Source organism: Budorcas taxicolor, chromosome 1 (genome assembly GCF_023091745.1).
Source record: "Budorcas taxicolor isolate Tak-1 chromosome 1, Takin1.1, whole genome shotgun sequence".
Lineage (NCBI taxonomy): Eukaryota > Metazoa > Chordata > Mammalia > Artiodactyla > Bovidae > Budorcas > Budorcas taxicolor.
Window position 1 is genome coordinate 128351087 of NC_068910.1, and position 26023 is coordinate 128377109.

Sequence of the window (26023 nt, forward strand, 5' to 3'; positions counted from 1 at the left end):
TCTGACAGTATTATCTTTTTTGTCATTGGTATTTTCACTTTTCTTTATAAAAAGTATAGACATTCATTTATTTAAATTTTTACAAAGTCAAGAACCATCAAATGGAAAATATAAGTAATGCTGAAGTAAATTCAGCTTTTCATCAATATTGGGATGGTTGCAGTGGCCAGGTTCAGAGCTTAGCCCTCCTGGAAAAATAATGTATGCAGCAGCTGTTGGTTTCCATTATTCAAATAAGTCTGAAAACCAGGAGGCCACTTCCTGTGACGACTGTTCTTGCAGGAGAAGAGGGCAAAAAGCATAGTGGGATGACAGAATGAAAGACAAAAACGGGGAAAGAAAAGATGGCCTGATCGAATCACAGGGTCAGAATCATAAAAAATTTAGGAAACAAATCTGGGACGAAACCTTTCATGTGTTGCTTAGAGTGTGATTAAGGCGAGACTGTCACCAACACAAGCACGGCCAGAGTTACAGAGCACGCAGAGTGTGGAGAGTCTGTGGATCACCTGGTGGGCTCCCAGGCTAGGTAACTGACCACAGAGGGTCTCTTTACAGTGGTGTAAAACGCACTTGGGCAAAACTGCAACCCTGAGCTGTGACAAGTACAGGGCAGAGCCTCCCAGGAGCATATCTGAAGACATTCCTTTTGTCTGGGTCTTATCTCTTTTGCAAATCTAATCATTATAGAAACAAAAAGCAAACCACCACAAAGCAACTCCTGCCTCCCTTTAACAACCTAGAAACCTCGACTTGTCAAACAAGGAAAAAGTTACTTCCCACAGTACAAAGGCCTGGGGTGCTGCCCTCATTAAGAGCGGCCAGGTGTGACAGCAAGGGAGACCTGGACAGCCCTGCTCTGACAGGCTGCCAGGAATTCCTTTCCACACGCCTGCATGACCTAGGTCTTTTATGAAGGGCCTCCTGCCAGGTTCAGGCCACATATTCTCGATGAACATGGTGTTAACAGTAGTCTTTACCTTCCTAACCCAAAGCCTCTCACTTATTTTCTTTAAAAAAAAAAAGTTTTCTTTTTAAAAATATTTTCCCAGGAAATAAGGAACAGTAATTGTCATGGACCTACAAAAGACCCCAGAAAAACACAGACAGGCAATAATCTGTCAATATAGCAGTACTCCAAATATGAAATTCATGGTCCAGGAAGAGATAAATAAATAAATATGACAGGGCTTCTCCAAGAAGTTTCTAGTTTTCACCCATTCCTTACTGACTTTTGTTGGTGTAAAAAGTTTTGATTCTATGATACAACAGCGAGCCCTATGAAGACCAACACTCGCCATTTATGCCATTTGGCCCCTACAGCGGGAGGGGATGGGGAGAGGCCAGACGATGTACAGGGGTGCTCAGTATGTTTTCTAAAGACACCTACCTTTTGAAATAATTTCATTATTTAAACTCCATGTGGCACTTTATTCTCTTGAAAAATTATTACGTTAGGCGTGAATTAAAAAAACAAGCCCGTCTGGACTGCAGATGGGTTTTCAGTGCTACTCTGCTTTTACACCTCCTTCCTTGGCTTGGCACATCTGTGAGATCCAGCTTTCTGAATGGAATCCTGAGACCACTCGGGTGGGGGAATATGTCTTCATGCCGGAACATTCCAGCTCGGTTTACAAATCTTAGTGGCCAGGTCACAGCACGGCCTCCTTCTCTGTGCTTTTTACTAGGATCATTGTCAGGAAATTGTCCTTCCCAGCGCTCTGCCACCCCACCCACCCCCGGGAATGAGGGCATCCTTAGCTTCTTGTCTGCATATTCCCTCCGCCGACGTCCTATACCAGGGACCCGGCCCGACTCTGGGCTGGCACCATGACAGGCACAGCGCCGATGCGCTCCAGGGCGGCTTGGCTGACGGTGTAGGAGTGTGTGTGCAGTGACGGTACAGGCGGAGGCCGGGCCTTCCTGCCTACGGAACCGTTGCTCCTGGATGCGGCCTGCGGTGACGACCCTCTGTTGGCTGTCACTACCAGAGTCTTATGTGGGGCTGGGGCCAGATGGCTGCCGTTGGCATAGATGGCTGGCACGCTGGCGTTGCCCGAGTGGAGGGAAAAGGACTGGCGCAAGTCACCGAAGTGGCCGAACGACTCCGTGTTTCTGTGCACTTTGGGGTTGCTGCTCCAGTAGCGGCTGTTGTAGGTATTGGAAGAGGTCAGTGTGTTGTTCTCCGAGGAGGATATCTCCGTGTGAAATGCTTTGGCAGAAGAAGAACATTTGGGTGGAAGATCATCCTCTCTGAAAATGAACAAAAGTAAAGGTGTTGTCAGAATTTACCTGATGTCCACCCTACCCTTCTGCCCAGGACTTTCTTCTCATATTTAGGCTAAGATGTCTGTGAAATTCACCCCCTCAGGACAGACCACACTGTGCTCAGGAAAGCAAGCAAGGCAACCACCAGGCCTCGGTGCTGACGTTCATTCCCTTTAAGACAATGCTTAAGAAAAATTCTCCCTTAGCATCTCAGTCTCCAAGAGAAAACAAAGTACTATCAAATCTTCCAAAGACTATGTCTTCCAATGTAGTTGAAATATATATATATATATATATATATATATATATGTGTGTGTGTGTGTGTGTGTGTGTGTGTATACACATTGTGTTCTAAATAGGAAAATAGTTCATGAAGAAATCCACTGAGCTAGCTGCTATAAAATAGCGAAGAAACCGTCCTATGGATGTAGCAACTTCAAAAAACTACTAGGGCTGGCTTGTGCGCATTTTGGGGTATTTGAGAAATCGCTGTGGTGTGCTGATGAGAGGTTTTTCCCATTAGTCTTACACTGGGACGAAATCTGTGCAAACCCTTAAGACTTATAAGAGCCTAAGACACGTTCTTACGTTAATCTAAGATGCTAACTAATTCACCTAACATTTCTTGAGCACCAGGCATTTTATTAGATGTTTCATATGAAAAAAAAGACAGCTCTTCTACCCAAAACAAGGGCCTAAGTCAACTGTGAGAATGTGGCGCCTGGATTAGTCTTGGACCTGATCGGAGAATGTATTGAAGAGATGCATGAAGAGGGACCCCAAGTATGGTCCAGGAAGAGGGTGGGAGCCAAAGGGAAAGGCTCGAGGCACGAGGGAAAACAGAACAGACTGGAGCTGTGCATGTCATTTTTAATAAGGATATTGACGTGATGCCGTCTAAGCCTGAGCCTGAACCCCCTTATTCCCACAATACACCAAGGGTCACCTTTCTCTCAAATTATTTGACACTCTTTCCTTGCGATGTTCACATTCTCGACTCAATTGTTTTCAACCAAGTCATATTGGTTTGTTCTATCCGTACAGGTGGTATTCTTCCTTGTTTACGATCTCATCATTTATAAACATATTAAACACACGTTCTAAAGTAATTTTTCTACTATGGCAGCCACCTGACCCCACCCACCCTGAAGCTATGGGAGGAAATGAAGAGATTCTTCACTTGTGACCTCCTCAGTGGGCACACGCCAGACTAGCCGCTGCTCCCCATCCATGATCCAGTAAATAAAGCTGAGCAGTCAATGAGAACGCGTGATGTAACTTACAAGAAACGATCATTTGGCTACTTTAAACTGTCTTGGTTAAAGTCGTAAGATTAGCAAAGAAACCTTAGCTACCAAATAGAAATAGAATAGAAACACAGACACTGGGTATGCCAATGTCAGGATAAATTATCTGACACACAAACCTTATTTCATTAGGAATTTCTTCTTCCTCCTCCTCTTTATTTTTGCTTCTCCAGTAAAAGAATGCCCCTAAAATTAGTGCAATGCAAAAAATGATAATAACTGCACCAGTGCCAATGGCTCCAGCTATTAGTCCAATGCTCCTGGGCTGGGCTGCAAAATATATTTAAGGTATATTTAAAGAAAAAAGGAGAGAGAGAGAGAAATAGAATATGCTCATACAACTTCATAAATAGTTAAGACTACGCAAGAATCTTCTTAAAATGCACATAATTGCCTACAGTATTGCACCCATCTAAAGTTAAATCTTGCCTAACTTTCTGTATCCCCAGTGGCTAGGACTAAAACAACAGGCTCACAAACATTTATTGAATGAATGAACAGTCAGACAACTCACAGCTGCAGGAGAGTCACCGCCACAGCAGAGCAGGAAAAAGACCGTACCTGACTGCTTCTCTGTGTGCGTGCATGCTAAGTCGCTTCAGCTGTGTCCAGCTCTCTGCAATCTATGGACTGTGGCCTGCCAGACTACTCTGTCCATACGATTTCCCAGGCAAGAATACCGGAGTGGACTGCCATGCCCTCCTCCAAGGGACCTTGCCGACCCAAGGATTGAACCCAGGTCCCCTGCACTACAGGTGGATTCTTAAGCCACCCGGGAAGCTGATTAACTGCCTAACCTGCCCACAGTGAACTCAGCAAGCAGCGAGATAATTTATCACCTCCTCTTAGATTATTCCCTTTTGCAGCTGGAATTCAAATAACCCGGGATTCTCAACTAGAGAAAAAACGTCTGCACTACTTAGGTATGACCTGGGCACCCAACATTTTAGCAGACATAAGGGATTAGAAGAAAATACAAAAAGGTCTTGCCATGACCAGAAGGTCACTCCAAATTTTTATGTCTCCAGCGCTACACAATCAGAACTGATTTGATTCTAATGATCAAATCACCTACACCTGAGGAGAAGACAGTTTCATAAAGAACAAGTCTTATTGCTGAGGCTGAAAAGTACACTAATATATTTCGGTAACATTTTCAATAATGATAAAAATCAAAACAATTTCTATTTTCTCTTCAAATGACCTAAGTCCCATTAAGCGAAACTCTTCATTCCCTGGTTTAATGAAGATCTTGGCATTTCAGAACCAGAGTGGACATCAGAACTTCACATACTTACGAGAAATGACCTGGAGATCCAAAAGACAGGTGCTGGTCCCAATGGCGTTAGAAGCCACACACTGGTACAAGCCTGACGACAGGGCGCTGATGTTCCGGATAGTGACTGTTCCCTGGACCTGGTCTGTCACAAAAATAAGTCAGGTGAGGATTTCAGAAAGAAAATAGGAAATCAAAAAAATCAGCAGAAGGCTATAAAAAGAAATGAACAGTGAAGAACTATCAATATCATTTTTCTGGAGAGAGTTTTTGGTTTATGAATGTTAAAGACTATATCATAAAATAAAGGTAAAGACCTGCTGGTACAGAAAAAAGTGAAATTAGTTGCTCAGTCATGTCCGACTCTTGGGACTCCATGGACTGTTGCCCACCAGGCTCCTCTGTCCATGGGATTCTCCAGGCAAAAATAATGGAGTGAGCTGTCATGCCTTCCTTCAGGGGATCTTCCAAATCCAGGGATAGAGCCTAGGTTTCCCACATTGCAGGCAGATTCTTTAATAGCTGAGCCACCAGGAAGAGCTACAGAGGACTGTCCAAAATAAGGGCAATCTCACAGCCTAATCTGCAGATTAATGTGAGGTCCTAAAGGTGAGCAGCCTTCCTTGAGGAAATGTTGACTAATGCCTGTTTTAGAGAATCTATGATCATAAACACTGAATTTTAATTCTGGAAGAAATGCTGTAATACAAAAATGAAGTTAAACCCATTATACTAATATTTGCTTCATCCTTAATGAGGAAAATATCCACTCTGTGCTCCAAGGTGTAGACTGTTACTCCCTTTCAATAATGATTATAACCATGCCTAAGTCCAGCTCCTCCACAAAGTGGACACCAAGACAAGCAAGAGGTTTACTGGAGGCAATGGCAGTAAAGGAAGCAGAGAGGAACCTGCAGAAAGAAGGGAGAGGCTCTGACTGCAGTGCAGGTCTGACCACCACGAAGGGGAGAGGGAAGAAAGGAGGGGGCGTTTCAGACTGCAGCACAATGCTGCTGAAGTTTCCAGCAGGCTGATGGGGAGTCCTGGAGACAAAGTCCCCTGTTTCAGGCATCTCGCTCCTTGCAGGAACAGGCCTGTATTAGCAGCCCCGCTGAGAATGGTGGCTGGCTGGAAGCAGTCCAGGCAAAGCCTGCCTGGGTGGGAATTAGTGGTGGATGCCGGAGGAAGCCGCTGAGGCTGTCAGTCAGTCATGCTCCCCACAGCAGATCTGAGCCAGGCATTTTCAAGGTGATCACAATCATATTACAAAGAACTATTTCAGTGCTTCACATTCCAGTCATTTATCAACATTAGGACAATTTATTTATTCCTTATAAACAAAATGTAAATGACTTGATAAAAACCGAAGTTAATAGTTATCACTATGTGCCAAGTACTGGCCAAGCTTTTATACGTTATTATCCTCATTGTTACAATCACTCTTAGAGGTATTATTATTATTAATCCCATTGAACAGATAAGGAAACTGAGGCTTCAGAAGAGTAATAAGATTACGCAACTGGGCACCAGGAATTACAGCTGGATGGAGGGCTGTCTTACCTCTTAGTTCAGGGCTTCACTGCCTCCCTTAGGCAGAACATAACCATCAGTCACCTCAGCTCCTCTAAACAGCAGCACATCAGGAAAGGCTCCTGACGGCTCGGTTTCTGGCGCAAAGTCCACACTCCTCGGGCAAAACCTGGGGCTCTCACTACCCTGTGCTGACAACCCTGACGTGAAACTAAGATTGAATCACCTAGTTCCTGCTGGCAATCTTCATAGATCAAAGGCAGAAGCAGGGTCATTTAAGAAATAAATATTTATTGAGCACCTTTCTGTGTACCAGGTAATTTCTGAGGATGGGATACAATGATGAACCAGACAAACGCAGCCCTGTACTTTAATGAGACAAGTAGGCAAGAAATCATAATAAGTGGGGTAAGTGCCATAACCAGAGGATATAGGATGCTGGGGAGCACAGAAGAGGGACATCTGATGAGGATGAGCAAACTCTCAAAGATCCCCAGACAGCAACCGCCCTCAGGGTTATCTCACTGCATTCTAACATAATACAATGGGTAGTGTTAACAAGGACTCTGAATCATCAACACACTCGGAAATTAACATCAGTATACAGGCCAGGAAAAGCAGGGCTTCTTTTGTTTTGTTTCTGCTATTGCTTTTCAGTGGAAGAATGTAAATGATCCAACCCATACTATATGGATATTCTTACTAAATGGATATCTTACTTAGACATTTGAACTGTACTGTACACACCCAAGTCAATATACCTGGTAGTTATTTGGTTCACACTTACATGTTACTTCCTTTTCCTTAAGAACACACAGTTCTGATGGCTACCAATGTCTGGGCCTTTCAGCGAACTCACTCAGAGAGTTGGGCGGGTCTGGAGGGAAACTGTTTTCTCCTCCTCTGTGTTCTATTTGATTTCCCAGGCTCTCACAAACGTCTCTCCCATGTGTTCCCCAGCACCCTGTATTCTCTAGTGCTGGAACTTACCCCATTTATTATAATTTCTTACCTACTTGTCTCATTAAGATAATGGACTGGCTTTTTCTTGTTTATCATGGTATCACCATCCTCAGAAATTACCCAGCACACGGAAAGGTATGCAACAAAGAAATAAATGGGCTATCTTCGCTTGAGTGTCTACTGTGTACCACATGCACTATACTAAGAGTTTTACATGTCTCTTTAGTTTTACAAACCTTAAGTTTTATATTCTGTACTTTTCAAAGGTGGCAAAGCTCAGAGAAGCTATGCAATTGGTCCAAGATCGCACAGGACACAAGCAGCAGCACACAAAATCAGGTCTGTCTGTGTCCAAAGCTCATGATCACCACACCCCCACTTGCCTTTCTAGTAAGGTACTTAATACCATAATATTCTCTGGGGTACATCTGTAGGATATTTTCTAACCTTGCAATCAATGTCCCAGTGCTGTTAGTCTTAAACTAAGCCATCTGTGTAAATCCATCTTCAATACATTAGCAAATGTCATCATTCAAGAAAACCATAATCTTTGGACCACTAACTCCCCCCCCAATTCCACACACTGTATTACTGTCTTCATAAATCCTGAAAGTCTAGAAATTTGATCAGCTCACACCAAGCCACTGATTGTGTTGACATTTCCATAGAAAGAATTAGAAAAAAATTAACAGCTGATCTAATAAGCAGCCTTCTGGCATGTGGAAAAGGTAAACTGTAAAGATTCATGCTGAAAAGTTATTTTTAAAAGGTGAAGTCACTGTTTTTCCCTTTACCTCTAAAGACACCATAAGTGGAGTGATTTAAGACAGTGGTTTTCCATGAGGTGGACACACCATGCTGGAGTTAACTTGGAACAGAATCAGGGGATGAGACAGATTCATCAGTAAGACAGGAAGCAGAAGAGGGCTGTTTCTATGCAGTCAGGGCAACGCAGACATGGGGCACCTCTGCCGCCAGCCCCAGATGCTCCACGCCACAGTGCAGGGCCCTTTCTGAAATGAGAGGTGTCAATCCCCTAATGGGTCACTTCACTTGGCCTGCTCTGGCACAGACTAACTTGCTGAAATGAAGCTGTAGAATAAATATCCTTTTGATGTTCTTTCTTTTAAAGAACAGGGGAAGTTTAACAGGGTGGAACTACAATTTGGAAAGCAACAAACTGCATCACACTGCGCTCGGTTTTAGTTCACAGCAAGTATCCCACATGAGATGCTGACCTCCACCAGAAAGCCCTACGGAATTTAGAGAGAAATAAGTACAAGCGCACGTTTCCACTTCCATCCTTTCTCCTTAGTTCCAGAATCACTTCTCTGCCGCCTAGTCAATGGTAAACTGGCTGAGAGTGTGTGTTCTAGACTCAGGGTGGAGCCTGTCATGTCACTGGCTAGCTAGGTGGTCATGAATCTGCCTCCTCTTCCGTAGGCTACCGTGAGGACTAGGTGAGAAAATGCACAGCGCCTGGGAAGGCTTCTATGTAGGAATCGCCTCTTGGCATGGCTTGAGAAATTTATATCCTTTTCTGATTTATGAGGAAAATCAGCCAAGAAATTGGGAAAATGCTAAATGTCTCAAAATTCCAATAAATATTAATACTCAGGATTTGAGGTTGAGAGATCAGACTTAACAAAATCAAATTATTCAATGTTATATGATTTATGCATTTTAAAAATAATATGTGACCATAATAATTAACAGTGAGTCATTTCTTATATTAAAATTCAGAATTATTCTACATAAAAAACAATGAATACATGGTTTATTGTTATTTGAACATATGACATATATTATGACATACTATGTATTTTAATAATATGTAAAAAATTATTTCAATTAGATGCAAATGTTTGATAATAAAAAGTAATAAAAATAGGAATATTAACACAAAATAAAACCTATTTAAAAATTCAAAGATAATATGACAAATACTTAATATTTAAACTCTGTCATTCTAAAAGAAAATTTAAAAACATGATACAGCGTTAAGTATCCAACAGCCTTGATCTTTGTTTCATGCCAAATTTTTCAGACATAGAAAATTTCATTTCCTTTTTGTGTTGATGTTGGTTGAATTAAGATGGAGATGGAAAAGGGAAACGGAGAAAAATTACACAGTAGGGTTGTGGATCTGTCAGTTATGTCTTCTTTTTTTCAACCTATCCTGGGCCTCTGTTGTTTATAAGTTGTTAAATTTCACTGCTTCTCTATGCTTAATATGCACTTTTGTGTTATTTTACCTGTTACTGGCTATTTAAATGGTTTCTTTGCTGTTCATCTAAAGCACCAGGCACACTCCTGCCTCAGGGACTCCATTCACCTGGCTGTTCCTTCTGCCTAGAATGCTCTCCAGCCCCCATATTCTCATGCCCAATTCCTTTAACATCTTCCAGTCTTTGCTAGAATATCATCTTCTCTAGGAGGCTTACTCTAAGAATCTTTTTCAAATTTCAGCTCCTCATGCCTCATGGCACCCAGCCCCATCACTTCATGGCAAATAGAACGGGAAAAAGTAGAAGCAGTGACAGCTTTTATATTCTTGGGTTCCAAAATCAGGGCAGACGGTGGCTGCAGCCCTGAAATTAAAAGACATTTGCTCCTTGGAAGGAAAGCTATGACAAACCTAGACAGTGTATTAAAAAGCAGAGATAACACTTTGCTGACAAAGGTCCATATAGTCAAACCTATGGTTTTTCCAGTAGTCATGTACAGATATGAGAGGTGGACCATAAAGAAGGCTGAGCACCAAAGAATTGATGCTTTTGAACTGTGGTGCTGGAGAAGTCTTGAGACTCCCCTGGACTGCACAGAGATTAAACCAGTCAAATCTAAAGGAAATCAACCCTGAATATTCATTGGACGGACTGATGCTGAAGCTCCAATACTTTGGATACCTAATGAGAAGAACCAACTCATTGGAAAAGATCCTGATGCTGGGAAAGACTGAAGGCAAAAGAGGAAGCAGGTGGCAGAGGATGAGATGGTTGGATGGCATCACTGACTCAGTGGACATGAATCTGAGCAAACTCCAAGAGGCAGTAAAGGGCAGGGAAGCCTGGCGTGCTGCAGTCCGTGAGGTGGCAAAGAATCAGACAAGACTTAGTGATTGAACAACGACAACATACAAAAGTATAAATAAAATCAAAAGCTTGGTTTAGGCAGGATTGATTAAAAACATAAAGATGAAAAGGACCAAGAGAATTAGGGATGAAAGGGGGAACAGAAATGCATAGAGTTTTAAAATTCATGAGGGAATAATAATAATAATGATAATATAAATGCTAGTATTTATTAAGTGCTTATACATGCCAGATGTTGTGCTAAACATTTTACATGTGCTATCATTTAATCTTTATTTCACCCCGTGAGGCAGTTACTATCATTGTCTCCATTTTACACAGAAGAAGACCAAAGCTGTCACATAGCCAGCAGTTCCTGGAGCTGTGATTCCACACCACATTCTCTTGACTCCAAAACCTGCACTCTTACATACACACTTGGGTTTTCATGTAGAGAATACAACTTGATGCTACTATGCATAAGCATAGACAAAAGAGACATTTTCTAGAAAAATAAAGATATAGAAAATCTTATTAAACCTACTACATTAGAGAAACAAAATCAGTAGCCAAAGAGCTATCAAAAAAAAAACAACAACAACAACAGAACAGCAAGGCAAAGCTTTGACAAGCGAATTCTACAAAATCATCAGAGAACCTATGTTTTCTTATCCATGCTGTTTCAGAGCATGGAAAAATGAGGAAGGGCTACCCAATTCAATTTATGAGGGTTTACTATACTGCAAGGAGACCCAGCCAGTCCGTTCTGAAGGAGATCAGCCCTGGGAGTTCTTTGGAAGGAATGATGCTGAAGCTGAAGCTCCAGTACTGTGGCCACCTCATGCGAAGAGTTGACTCATTGGAAAAGACTCTGATGCTGGGAGGAACTGGGGGCAGGAGGAGAAGGGGACGACAGAGGATGAGATGGCTGGATGGCATCCCTGACTCGATGGACGTGAGTCTGAGTGAACTCCAGGAGTTGCTGATGGACAGGGAGGCCTGGCGTGCTGCGATTCATGGGGTCGCAAAGAGTCGGACACGACTGAGCGACTGAACTGAACTGAACTACACTCTGACTAGAACTCAAGCAAGGATAATAGAAGACAGAAAAATATGGGCCATTCTCACTTATGATCACAGATGATCAACTTTTATTAAACTTGATGAGATGTTCTATTAAACAGATGAGAAAGTTCTATTAAAATATAAGCATACCAAATATTAGTAATTTATTTAAAAATAATGACAAATAGAATTTATTCCAGAAGAAGAGGATGGTTTAAAGTCTGGAAATATATTAATGCAATTCACTTATTGATACTGGGGCTGTATAATTCTTTATTGTGGAGGCTGACCTGTGCCTCACAATGCTCAGCAGCATCCCTGGCCTCTACCCACTGGCTGCTAGTAGCGTCTTCCTCCCAGCTGTGACAACTCAAAGTGTCTCCAGACATCGCCAAGTGAAACTGTCCCTGGATCAGAACCACTGATGCAGAGGCTGATGAACCGTCTCAATGGGACCTGGGCCAACTGTACAGGCCTAATGGAACAAGGGCCAAACTGCTGTATTTTGCTTCAAATAATATCCATCAAATATAGTTTTCACCCCTTTTAGAATTCAAAGTATTTATATGCCAAAAGGACAATACTAAATCCACTTTGTAATTCCTCTGTATAAAAACAAACTGCATCTCCAAAGGATGCTGGTTCTAAATTTATTCAGTCTTTAGCATCCACATATGAACTATATGAAAACAACTTTTTGGTAACTTTTATTGTGACATAACTTTTAGTTTATAGAAAATTGAAAGAATACTACCAGGAGTTCTTGTGTATCATATATCATCTACTCAGATTTTACAGTTATTTATATTTTGCCCTATTTGGTTATTATTTCCTCGGTACTTAACAGAAATATCTTCCTGGACCACGTAAGAGCAAGTAGACAACATTGCATCTTTTTATCACTAAGTACTTAGTATTTCCTAAGGACAAAGACATTACATAATCACAGGACAAGTATCAAAGTCAAGAAATTAAATCTTGCTACAACAGTATTATTCAGTTTAAACTCAGATTTTGTCCATTGCCCAGTAACGTCCTTTACAGCTGTTTCTTCCCGTCCAGTTTGTAATCTAGGATTCTGTATTACACTTAGTTGTTTTAACTCTTTGGTCTCTCTTTATTAACTCTGCATTTTGTACTGGGGGTACAGCCAGTTAACAATGTTGTGATAGTTTCAGGGGAACAGCAAAGGGGCTCAGCCATAAATATACATGTACCCATTCTCCCCCAAACTCCCCTCCCATCCAGGCTGCCACATAATATTGAGCAGAGCCCCCTGTGCTACAAAGTAGGTCCTTGTTGGTTACCCATTTACATACAGCGGTGTGCACCCGTCCATCCCAAACTCACCAGCTATCCCTTCCCCCATCCCCCTTGCCCCGCCTAGCAACCATTAAGTTTGTTCTCTGACTCCTCAGTCTCTTTCAATCTAGGACAGTTTGCCTGTATCTTCATCCCTTGCTGGATATTTCCTCGTGATTGGACTCAGGTGATGTGTTTTGACAGAAAGGCTGAAGCAATGACGCTGTGTCCTTCTCACACCATAAGACATAAGGCATACAACAGCAGCTTGTCACAACACTGGTTGTGTGGTTACAGTGGTGTCCACCAGGCCTCTCTACTATAAAGTTACTATTTACTCTTTGTGATTAGTAAGTTATTTGTGGGAAAATACTTTGGAACTAGTAAACATGTTTCTCATCAAACGACAGCTCCTATTTCGACACCGGGGATGATTTTCTGTCATTCCTTCTACTGACATTGGTAGGCATTCTAATGTAAGAAAATGCTCTCCTTTCTCCCCCATTTATTTATGTCTATCAGCAGGGGTTGTGCGGTAGTTTGAGCATTGGCATTGCCTTTCTTTGGGATTGGAATGAAAACTGACCTTTTCCAGTCCTGTGGCCACTGCTGAGTTTTCCAGATTTGCTGGCATATGGAGTGCAGCACTTTCACAGCACCATCTTTCAGGATTTGAAATAGTTCAACTGGAATTCCATCACCTCCACTAGCTTTGTTCGTAGTGATGCTTTCTAAGGCCCACTTGACTTCACATTCCAGGATGTCTGGCTCTAGGTGAGTGATCACACCATCGTGATTATCCGAGTCGTGAAGATCTTTTTTGTACAGTTCATCTGTGTATTCTTGCCACCTCTTCTTTATATCTTTGGCTTCTGTTAGGTCCATACCATTCCTGTCCTTTATCGAGCCCATCTTTGCATGAAATGTTCCCTTGGTATCTCTAATTTTCTTGAAGAGATCTCTAGTCTTTCCCATTCTGTTCTTTTCCTCTATTTCTTTGCTTTGATCACTGAAGAAGGCTTTCTTATCTCTTCTTGCTATTCTTTGGAACTCTGCATTCAGATGCTTGTATCTTTCCTTTTCTCCTTTGCCTTTCGCCTCTCTTCTTTTCACAGCTATCTGTAAGGCCGATTCAGGGATTCTCACTGTATTCAGTGGATTACATTATTATTTCAGTGTTCACACTGTCCCAGATTTGTCCTAGTAGGATCTCCTTTAAACAAGCCTCTATACATGGTCAGTTCTAATCCCCAAATATTATGCTCTGTCACTACTCAGACTTCTGGGGTGCCCTCTTCTGGAGTCAGTTACTCTTTTCTCAGGAATGCATATTGAATTTATATTAAGCAAATGTATACACATTAGTAAAATAAATCTTCTAAAAGAATTCTAAGCTATTTTGGGATTATATGCTATTTTGTCTACTGCATTAATGCAGATATTAAGAGGTGAATTTAATTAAAAATCAGACTCATTTAATGTGTATTATTATAATAGATGAAGTTATCCAAAGTTAAGTCTGATAACCAATCCAGAGTTGGAATTACAAGACACATGCTGTCATCTTTGGCATTCATGTTCACTTTTACAGCTCAAGTACCAAAGAATATGCAAGTTGCAAAGAAGATATCAAGAAATTTGACTAATGTCTATTTATTCAGAAACAAGTAGGTATGGAAGGCTCTTTCTACAGATACTCACAAGTTACATACAACCATTTTTAAACTTTCATTTAATTCCAAACTCAGCTCAATATTTCAAAGAAATGTTATAAATCATTGAATCTTAATGCTGATACAGAGGTGTTGGAGATGATATTGTTAAATCCCTTTATTTTACAAAAAGACAACACACACACAAAAAGGATAACACAGGGCCAATGAAGTGAACTGTCATAGAAATAGTTACTGGAAAATCTAGGACTTGAATATAGTTTTCAGGATATAAAGACAAGAGCTATTCTAAACATACCACTTACAACATTAAGATTAACAGATCAGTCCACACACACACACGCACACAGAAAGCTATTTAGCCTCACAGTATGGTTGAAACATCCAGCAATAAACAGTCAGTAGGGAACAGCAGCACTGCAGTCATCATTGTTAGAATAACCCAGAAGTTGTTATGGTGAAAAAGGCTTTTTAAAATAATACTGGGATAGGTTAATTAAAAAGTGATAGGAAGATCCATTAATAATTTCTATGGGGATTCTTAAAGGAAACTGAAAAGCTCTTAAGAGGCTGGTGATCCTGGTTCTTTAATGTCCAGCTTCCATAGAACTTGGGACTTTTCTTCCCATGACAAGTATACACCATCAATATGATTCAGACTTTTCAAGCATAACTAAGGTTGTTTGGGACCTCTCCATTGTCAGCTTCTTAAGTTAAGATGTGTAAATATTCCCTGAGAATGCTAGAAGAGAAATGATCTGTATTAGAGGTGATGTAACACACAAGATAGAAAAATTTATTTCCTTGAAATAGAAATTATATGTATAATTCTAGAATTTCCCTCATTTCATAAATTTTCCTCAGTTTTCAAGGGTGTCTCCTTTAATATCAAATCTAAGCAGCTGGATTCACATGCAGAAAGCCCTTGATGATACTCATGCCTCCTCCATCTTTACCTGTCTGCTGTGATCAACTCCTGGATCTCCCATGATCTGAGGCCTTTCGCTGCTCTCTTTCCCATCTTCCTCCTCTAATTAGACTTGAGGCTGAAAAGGACGATTAACCCTCTCATGACTATGTGGATGTTTCTCATACTAAAACAGGCAATCGTTTCTTAAGTAGAAGTAGATTCTCAGTTATAAACTTCAAGGATTATTTTACAGTTAGCAATTCAAAGAAACTACCAATTAGCTATTTTAAATCTTCACTACAAAGAAACAGAATTTCCATATATAGTTACCACTGGATAAGATACATTTCATAAAGTCAGCAATGAGAAGATGAAAGAAAATATTTTTATACTCTTTAAAGCTGAAAACACAAAACAATCCTGATATATTTTCAGCAGTTACAAATACAGTGTGTTCTTTTTCAAAATCTATCAAAGTTAATTACCTTGTGAATCACCTGCGAATTGAAATTTTCCATGATAATGAATTAAATGGACAAAGCAACACCATACATACCCTGCGTGGCTGTTGGAGGTAGTTTGAGGGTATTGTCTAACTTCTCCCAAAGGTAAGTTGGTCGAGGAATGCCTTCCTCTGAGCTACAGAGCAGGATGACATCGCTGCCGATATCCTGTGACCCTTGGATTTGGCAGTGTGGGGCAGAAGGGGGAACTGTAATAGGAAGAGTAAGTAACAGAGGACACATTTACCATGAGCCAGAGGATGACAGCAGAGACATCAACACTCAGCACACTGGAGCCTCAGATAGCACTGTTGGGGAACATATACCAGAAGACCACCTCGTGAGCAAAGCCAGTGAACAGTGTGTACTTATTCACAGGACTTGGTCACGAGTGCAGGGCCAACAACTTCAGCTGGCAGGGAGCAAATATGTAAAAAGGGCAACACCTTCTGATTATATTTTCAAGATACCTTATGGTTTTCGTTTCACTGTTTTTTTCCTCCAAAGATCTGTTCTCAAATAATTTTTTAAATCCTTCTGTCAACGTATTGCTTTTAAAAGCATTACTGAATTCACACAAGTTCACAGCGGCATTATTCACAATAGCTAAAAGGTAGAAATAACCCAAGTGTCTATAGATGAATGGATGAACAAAATATAGTTTGGACATACAATGGATAAGGAAATTCTGACACAGGCTACAACATGGATGAAGCCGGAGAATATAATGTTAAGTGAAAAATTCAGTTATAAAAAGAAAAATAATGTATGACTCCACTTATATGCAATCCCTAGGGTACTCAAATTCACAGAAAAAACAGAACAGTGATTTCCAGCAGCTGAGGGGACAGAAAAATGTCATTTAATGGGTAGAGTTTTATCTTTGCAAGTTGAAGAAAGTTCCAAACACCACTGAATTGCTCTCTTAAAAACTGGCTAAGATGGTAAATTTTTGTTATATTTTAACCATAATTAAACTTTTTTAATTGATGAAAGAGCCCATTTGTAAATAAGATATTTCAAGGAACAGTACCCACTTACCCTGCCAGCTACTCTTGGCTAAAACCACCTTAACATTGATCTTAACTCTAGTTAAGAACACAGTTAACTCTACTAACAAAACCAGACACACTAACGTTATACCAACTTCTGTTCTATAGTAAGGGGAGCTAGAATGAGGCTCAAGTATATCTACTACTTGATAGTAACACATGGACATTTCATTATCATTAAGATAAGGACACAAAAGATGTGAAACACAAACTTTTCCAAGAAAGAACACTAAAGGGAGAAGGTGGTAGTTCACAGTAAAAAAGCAAGCAAATAAAAATATAAACTAAGCCCATGGCTTGGACTCTCATATTAGGTAATGCGTGCTGCTGCTGCTGCTAAGTCGCTTCAGTCGTGTCCGACTCTGTGGGACCCCATAGACGGCAGCCCACCAGGCTCCCCCGTCTCCGGGATTCTCCAGGCAAGAACACTGGAGTGGGTTGCCATTGCCTTCTCCAATGCATGAAAGTGAAAAGTGAAAGTGAAATCGCTCAGTCATGTCCTACTCTTAGCAACCCCACGGACTGCAGCCCACCAGGCTCCTCTGCCCATAGGATTTTCCAGGCAAGAGTTCTGGAGTGGGGTGCCATTGCCTTCTCCAGGGTAATGCGTGCAGTAGAGTTTAAGTGGGTGGTGCACTTGTAATGCTAGTGACTTCAATAAATGTGTTCAACCCTGAAAAAAATGAATGAATGAGTAGAAAATGAATGCTCTATACAGAGGAACCAGGAGAGAAAATGGGTGGGGGAGGAGAAAACACTGAAAGGGTATAGGCAGAAAGACTGAAAAATCTCAGGGGATCTTAACTGCTGTAATGGGATAAACCAACCTCAATTTACTGACTTACCACTGCCACTGTGACACTACGAGAGGAAACCCAAAACAATTACTTGAAGGTGGCATTAACTTTATATGAATTAAGCATTTTTTTTCCTTCTTTAAAAATGAAAAATAAACAAACCTGAATCATGTGGGAAGCTCATTATCTACACTATATATGTGAATAACAAAATAATGTTAGATCCTAACAGTACTCTGTATTTAGTATACAAGAGTGTTTTAAAGTCTGTGTAAGTTTAATCTATTTGAGCGAATGGTAGTTTGAAGACTGTGAGAACAAGGCACCGGAACTACAGCATTTTCTCGTCTGAAGAAGGACAACGGCAAGAACCACCACCACCGGTATCCCCGAGTGACTCAGCCATGGACGGCAAAGGGGGAGCGTGAGCTAGGGAATCCCGGAATCGACTCTGAGACCTGAGTAGGATGGAGGACAGTCTGGAGCATCCGCCTTCTCTAAGTACTTCTGTCTCCTCAAGTGAGCTCAGTGTAGCCACTTCCACCACAAATACCCATTTATGAGGCAGCACTTTATCTCAGAGGCAGCAGAACTGAGAAATAAAACATGTTTAGGATGAACTTAATTTAGCATGAGACAGTCTACCTGCATGGTATAATGGAAAGAATACTGGTTTAAGCAAAGAGATCTACATTTTAATCTGAGCTTTATTGTCATTCATGGTCTACACAACCTTGATGTTGGTGGCTGTTGGTGGTTTAGTTAATAAGTCGTGTTCAACTCTTGCAACTCCATGGACGGCCATGCTCCTCTGTTCATGGGATTTACCAAACAAGAATACTGGAGTGAGTAGCCATGTCCTTCTCCAGGGGATCTTCCCGACCCAAGGATCAAACCCGGGTCTCCTGCGTTGCAGGCAGATTCCTTACTGACTGAGACACCAGGGAAGCCCACATAACCTTGGAAAAGGCTCCAAATCTATTTGGTCTCAGTTAAAACTGAGTTGATCATATAATTTATCATTCAAACGATTTTTTTTTGAGTGAATAATAGGTTGAAAGTAACTATTTTTTTAAAGTAAAAGGAAGTATTATTAAAATTCTGCCAGAACAAGAGTTAAAGCTTAGAAGGACAGTCGTGGGCCTATTTAGCATCACATAAATAGGAAGCAGTGGCAAATTTATTCTCATGTGTGCGAAGCTCCCTGCTCCCTACACATTATCAAACATTCATGATTTAATTTGCATCCAACAATGTCTTATCCTATGGTAAAGAACTCGCCTGCCAATGCAGGAGATGCAAGAGACACGGGTTCAAACCCTGGGTTGGGAATATCAAATGGAGGAGGGCATGGTAACCAACTCCAGTATTTTTGCCTGAAGAATCCCATGGGTAGAGAAGCCTGGTGCCACAGTCCACAGGGTCGCAAAGAGTTGGACACGACTGAAGTGACTGGGCACACACATAAAAGCTTAGGAAAAGTGAGGGGCTACTTTTGATGGTATTTTTACTGCCTTTCTCCACCTTCAGGAAAAGTCATTTGAGAACCACCTGAAATGGAGTAATGGGTGCAGAGACTGTATGAAGAAGCACAGAGAAGCAAAGTCCAGATATGGCTACAAAGAGAGAGGACAGGAAAAAGACACAGCAGTCAAAGTGTGCAGAAGAAATGGCAGAAGTAAATGTGCTTAGGAGTAAATTTGTAAGTAAAGCCAAAGTACCTGGAACATGTCCTGTCACTCACCTAAAACTGTGAGACCAGTGACCCCAATATTCCTGCCACCTCTATCTGGAAGGTTGTTAACCAAACACTGGTAGGTGCCTGTATCTGACAGCTGAGTGTTGTTAATGAAGATGGAGACATTGGTGGCTGGCATGGTGCCTGTAAATCCTACACGGCCATGGAACCGGGGGGCACCATCAAATATCTGTCCACCTTGATAGAGAATGACCTGCAAAGGAAAGCAAAAGAAATCATCTGGCCAATGCATCTCCTTTTAGACACATAACAGTAACTATACAGTAAAAAGCAGACTATACCAAACACTGGAAAATTTTATTTCTAATCTTAGAGTTGTCACCAACTTTTTACTACAGCACCTATCTGTAGATATCCAGGGCTTTTAAATTCCTGCATACCAAACTGGAACAACACTGTGTCCTTACCTAACTCATCAGAATATATAAAGTGCATTTTATGATACCTTACTATTGGTCCATAAATACTTTTTACCAGTTCAAAAAATTAATTGCAAAATAAAAAGTTAAACTGGCACTGACAGTCTCATGCTTACTAGGTCACCAAATGATAATATCAAGTTATAGACTGAAGATAAATGAATGGCAAAAAAGGGAAGAAGAGTTACAATCCATGACTGCTTTTCTTATGTCAATTTATTTATTAAAGTCAACTATTCATGAGAGAGGACTCAGAATGAAGTTGCAAAAAGCTCTTTAGGCTGACAGTCAGGTACCTGGTTTTATCCAAGCTCTCTCTACCTGTAAATATTTGGGTGTAGTCAAGTCTTTCCTTGCCTCTATCACTGACTCCTCAAATGATGAGGATGAACAAAATGATCTCAGTCTAATTATGAAAGGCCCATGGACTAAAGAACGAGAAGAAGTTACTGTTAAACACATCTATTTAAATTTCCTATCAGAAAACTTGGCTTATCAAACATTTTTAGGCAGTAAAAATCCTACTGAAGCAGAAAAACTTCATAACAGAAATAAGTTAACTTTGGGAAGGAAAGGTATAGTCGTGGTCACAATTCACTAATTTTCTGAGCATTATTTTCTTAGTGGGTATCACATGTAATGGGGTCTTTTACCTATAACTGATATAGCTTATGAGGTAGTAGCTTCTATTTGAACTTCCTGGAAGATGACTAGTGTGCCTGGCTTTATTTTAAAAATACTTCTGCAATTAACCAAATAAATCAAGTACTATTAATACTATCTAAAGTTACTTCCTTAATACTGTTCTCCACCTATGTCAGTGCTGGTCCCTTTCTGTCACAATATACCTTTCTTTTACTGTCTCAGTATTTCCTATCAACAATGTCTTCTGATAAGATTTCAGACTCCTACATATTCCTCAGAAGGATCCTCTTGACATGTGCTAATTTTTTTTAAGTCTTTCACAAAGAGGATAGCTTCTTTTGATAGCTGGCTAATAATGTAGGAACAGGACTTAAAACAGCACAGGCATACTGAAAGTATCGCCTTATTCTAGAGATCAAATATGTATGCAAGACACTTTCCTACCCACCTCTTATAAAAGGATTAAAATTTCAGTGGCAGCACAGGACGTAACAGAAGTACCTGCTCAGGCTGGTTTGCATTGGAGAGAGGAATGACCATCCAAATGACGTTGAGGTTAATGAGGGCGGCGCTGGTGGTGAAAGTGCAGGGCAGGACTGCTGTCTGACCCCGGGCGACTTGAATACTCCCGGGGCTCTCAGAGACTTCCAGGGAAGCTGCAACACCTAAAGAAGGAGGACAGGAGGTCATGTGATAGACCAAATCCCTTCAGAGAAAGTTTGTGTTTTACACTGTCAGTAACGTAGACAGACTGACATGACATCTACTGACCATTCACTAAGTCAAAGTAATAAAAACTGTTCACCCTTCTACCTCTTAGAAACTACAAATAAACAATTGTAGAGGCTACTTATTTATTTTATAAGACACTACCTTGTATTCACCAGATTCGAACACAAACTGGGAGAGATTAACCGAAAGCATTTGAGCAAAGTTTTAGTGGTGATGAGGGATGAGACATAGACTGAAACCATTTTAAAGCCTCATTGCACAACAGAACACTGTGAATTCAACAAAGTATGTCCAGGATCCATACCCTGAAAACTCTAAAATGCAATGAAAGAAACAAGAAAAGACTAAATAAAAGGACAGATATGCAGCCCTCATGAGTTGGAAGAGTCAGTATTGTTAAGACACCAATCCTACCCTAACTGGTCTACAGATAGAGAGGAAAACCAATAAAATTGAAGCAGACTTCCTGTAGATACTAATTATAAAACATATGAAAAGGCAAAGAAGTAGAACAGCCAAAAGAATACCAAAAAAAAAAAACGAATTTGGAGAAGTTACACTATCTGATTTAAAAATTTGCTATAAATTGGCCATAGCAATCAAGACAGTGCAGTACTGGCATAAGAACAGAGCCGCAGACAAATGGCACAGGACTGACAGTTCTGAAATAAACCCTGTATTTATGATCAAACGCTTTCAACAGAGGCAGAAGACAATTATAGGAGGGGAAAATAGTCTTTTCAACAAATCACACTGGAACAGTTCAAAATTAATATGCAAAAAGTTTAATTCAGACCTTACCTCACCACATACACAAAAATCAATTCAAAAAATATATCATAAGCCTGAATGTAAGCATTAAAGCTATAAAACTTCTAGACATAAACACAGGAGAAAATTTTTGTGGCCTCGGGTTAGTCAAAGAGGTCTTCGATGTGCCACCAGGACCATAAATTGTAAAAGAAAACAATAAACTAGACTTCATTAAAATTTTTTAAAAGTTTGTACTTCAAAAGACTTAATTAAGAAGATGAAAAATCAAAGTATAGACTGGGAAAAATATCTGTAACTTACATACCTGATAAAGGATTTGTATATAGAATATATAAAGAGCTATTACAACTCAATAAGAAGAAGACAAACAACCTAATAGTAAAATGGGCAAAAATCTGAGTAAATATTTTAATAAAGGTAATTAGTAAGCACATGGAAAGATGCTCAGCATTATTACTCGCTAGGAAATTGCAAATCAAAACCATAATAAGGTACCATCACACAGCCACTGGAATGGCTATAATCCAGACAATATGAAGCGCCGATGAGAATACAGAGAAACTGGAATCCTCCTCATTTACTGCAGGAGGGAATGTAAAATGGTACAATAACTTCAGAAAATAGTTTCAGCTCCTTAAAAACAATTAACATAGACATGGAATAAACTTACCATACAACCCAGGAATTTCATTCCTAGGAATCTACGCAAGTAAAATGAAAATATACGTCCATGCAAAGACTATGAATGCTTATAACAGCATTACTGATCTCATACTTGTGAATGGGAAAAATATAAATATCCATTAGCTGATGAATAAACAAAATGTGGTATAGCCATACAATGAAATACTATGCATAAATAAAAAGCAACGAGCTACTGATAGATGTTACAACATGGATGAGCCTCTCAAAAACATTTTGCTAAGTAAAAGGACCCCGGATTCAAAAGCCTCAGTTCAGTTCAGTTCAGTTCAGTTCAGTTCAGTCGCTCAGTCATGCCCAACTCTTAATACATACTGTATTATTCCACTAATACGAAAAGTCCAGAAAAGGCAAATCTGTAGCAAGAAGAGGCAAACCCGTGGCTTAGCTACATGGGATTAGAGAGAAAGGAAAAGAGACTGATGCAAATAGGTTCAATGGAACTTTCCAGGGCAATGGAGAACTAAAACCGATTTATTCTGATGCCCGTGTAACCCTACAAATCTACTAAAAATAACTTAATTTTATACACAAAATGGGTAGTAAAAATTATACCCCAGCATCATTATTAAAATTCAAAAAAAGAAAACAGTAACTTACCAGAGCTAACTCCTGGCAAGTCAAAATCAACTGTTATCTCTTCTGAAAAGAATGCCCACCCTCTGGGACTATGGAACTGTATGGGAACTACAGGAGGTTAAGTCAAAGCAATCCAACAATGAAGTTATTCTAACTATGAAAAATACATTAAGTCCATGGTAGTATCTCAAACTGTTTTATTTTGAAATGATATTATCTCAGTTCTCCCAAAAAAGTAATAAAATAACATACTGTTACAATTACAATTAGTATAAAAAAATAAATGTTCATAGCACCTTTCTTCTTAAAACTTCCTGTTCTTCACATATAGTCTGATGAAACTCTGGGGAGTTAAATTTGCAGGATAAAATGTTTCATAAAATGAGCCATCTGTGGTAGAATATAAAGCACTTTATAATATCAGGAAAAGCCTTTAAGTTAAATAACATTAGGGAAAGTCTCTTAATTTTAAAAAGGAAAGTTGAAAGAACCTAAGAGGCAAACAGCGAAGGTTATTTGATCACAGAACAGGCAATGGCAGGAAAAAGCCACCTCCTGGGTAGAAATATGTAAAGGGAGGGTATTTGTTCCAATGATTATTATAAATGTAGTGGAGATGTTTTTAAAGGTAAATGTGGGTGCTTCCCTGGTGGCTCAGTGGCTAAGAATCGGTTTGCCAATACAGAAGACACAAGTTCAGTCCCTAGTCCAGAAAGATCCCTCATGCCACAGAGCAACAAAGCTCGTGCGCCACAACTGCTGAGCGTGTGCTCTAGAGCCTGAGAGCTGCGACCACTGAGCCCACACGCCTAAGCCCACGCTCCACAGCAGGAGAGGCCACCGCCACGAGGAGCCCACACACAACAGCCAGAGCAGCCTCCACTTGCCACAGCTGCAGGAAAGCCATGCAGCGGTGAAGACCCAGCACAGCCAAAACTGAATACACAAATAAGATTTAAAAAGTAACTGTGGACACCAAGCTGGCACAAAACCTCCATCACTTCATTCTGGAGATGTTACTCCAAAGAAGCACAGGGGATGTGCCCCACCCCCTTTAACTGAACAGGATAACGTACACCCTCCACCCTTAAATCACTAATTTCAAGCTGAACTTACACAATCATAATTTTAAAAAGAAAAAAGGCGGGGGGGCCAGTGAAAGGTAGAGAATGAAACATAGAGATGTAGGTGGGAAAACTACCAAAATACGGCAGGATTCCAGTAAAGGAAGAGGAGATTCGCAGGACCGGGGTTGGGATGAGAAGCAGGAGCAAGTCTGCTGGCAGAGGGCAGACTCCGGGGTAGCAAAAGCTGTGCAAGACTGACTTCCATTTACCTTGTTTTTTTTAATTTTCTTTTTTTTTTTACTGAAGTACAGGTGAATTACAATGCTGTATACTTCTCTTTTTTACATAAGATTAACTATGAAATCTCAGGCACTGAGATAACTGCAGAAGAAATATTCTAGATAAGCTGCTTTCAAAACTCGTAAAAGCATAGGTTTGAAGCTGGATAAGGCCTAGTTTGAAATCTGACTCTTTCATCTGCTTTGCTGTGGGGCCTCAAATAAGTCACTTATTCTCTGCTAATACTGCTTATTTGTAAAATAAGGCTAATACTTTCATCATCAGAAGTGTAATGAAGGCAGTATCTGATGCTGATGTTGGATGGTAACCGCTCCCTCAGTCACTACTTTAGCTGATGACACAGAAAGCAAGTCCACATTGCTGTTATTCAGTCACTAATTTGTGTCCAACTCTTTTTGACCCCATGGATTGCAGCACGCCAAGCTTCCCTGTCCTTCACTATCTCCCAGAGTTTGTTCAAACCCATATCCATTGAATCAGTGATGTCATCCAACCATCTCATCCTCTGTCGCCCCCTTCTCCTCCTGCCCTCAATCGTTCCCAGTATCAGGGTCTTCTCTAATGAGTTAGCTCTTTGCATCAGGCGGCCAAAGTACTGGAACTTAGGCTTCAGCATCAGTCCTTCCAATGACTATTCAATTAAGCACTAAAGTGAAGAAGAACTAAAGAGCCTCTTGATGAAAGTAAAAGGGGAAAATGAAAAAGTTGGCTTAAAGCTCAACATTGAGAAAACTAAGATCATGGCATCCAGTCCCATCACTTCATGGCAAATAGATGGGGAAACAGTGGCTGACTTTATTTGGGGGGGCTCCAAAATCACTGCAGATGGTGATTGCAGCCATGAAATTAAAAGATGCTTGCTCCTTGGAAGGAAAGTTATGACCAACCTGGATAGCATATTAAAAAGCAGAGACATTACTTTGCCAACAAAGGTCCATCTAGTCAAGGCTATGGTTTTTCCAGTAGTCATGTATGGATATGAGAGTTGGACTATAAAGAAAGCTGAGTGCAGAAGAATTGATGCTTTTGAACTGTGGTGTTGGAGAAGACTCTTGAGAGTCCCTTGGACTGCAAGGAGATCCAACCAGTCCATTCTGAAGATATACCCTGGGATTTCTTTGGAAGGAATGATGTTGAAGCTGAAACTCCAATACATTTTGGCCACCTCATGCAAAGAGCTGACTCATTTGAAAAGACCCTGATGCTGGGAAAGACTGAAGGTAGGAGAAGGGAATGACAGAGGATGAGATGGTTGGATGGCATCACCAACTCGATGGACATGGGTTTGGCTGGACTCCGGGAGTTGGTGATGGACAGGGAGGCCTG

General features: G+C 40.6%; 1 protein-coding gene across 1 annotated transcript; it reads right to left on the reverse strand.

Moving 5' to 3' along the window:
• Positions 1-1793: 1793 nt before the first annotated feature.
• IGSF11 (immunoglobulin superfamily member 11) lies at positions 1794-21180 on the reverse strand. The gene is made up of 6 exons (XM_052646115.1): positions 21045-21180; positions 19465-19672; positions 15925-16080; positions 4874-4996; positions 3695-3845; positions 1794-2253 (listed from the first exon to the last, which is right to left on the reverse strand). The coding sequence occupies exons 1-6, from the start codon at positions 21081-21083 to the stop codon at positions 1794-1796; spliced, it is 1137 nt and encodes a 378-aa protein (XP_052502075.1). The 5' UTR covers positions 21084-21180.
• Between the last annotated feature and the right edge of the window lie 4843 nt (positions 21181-26023).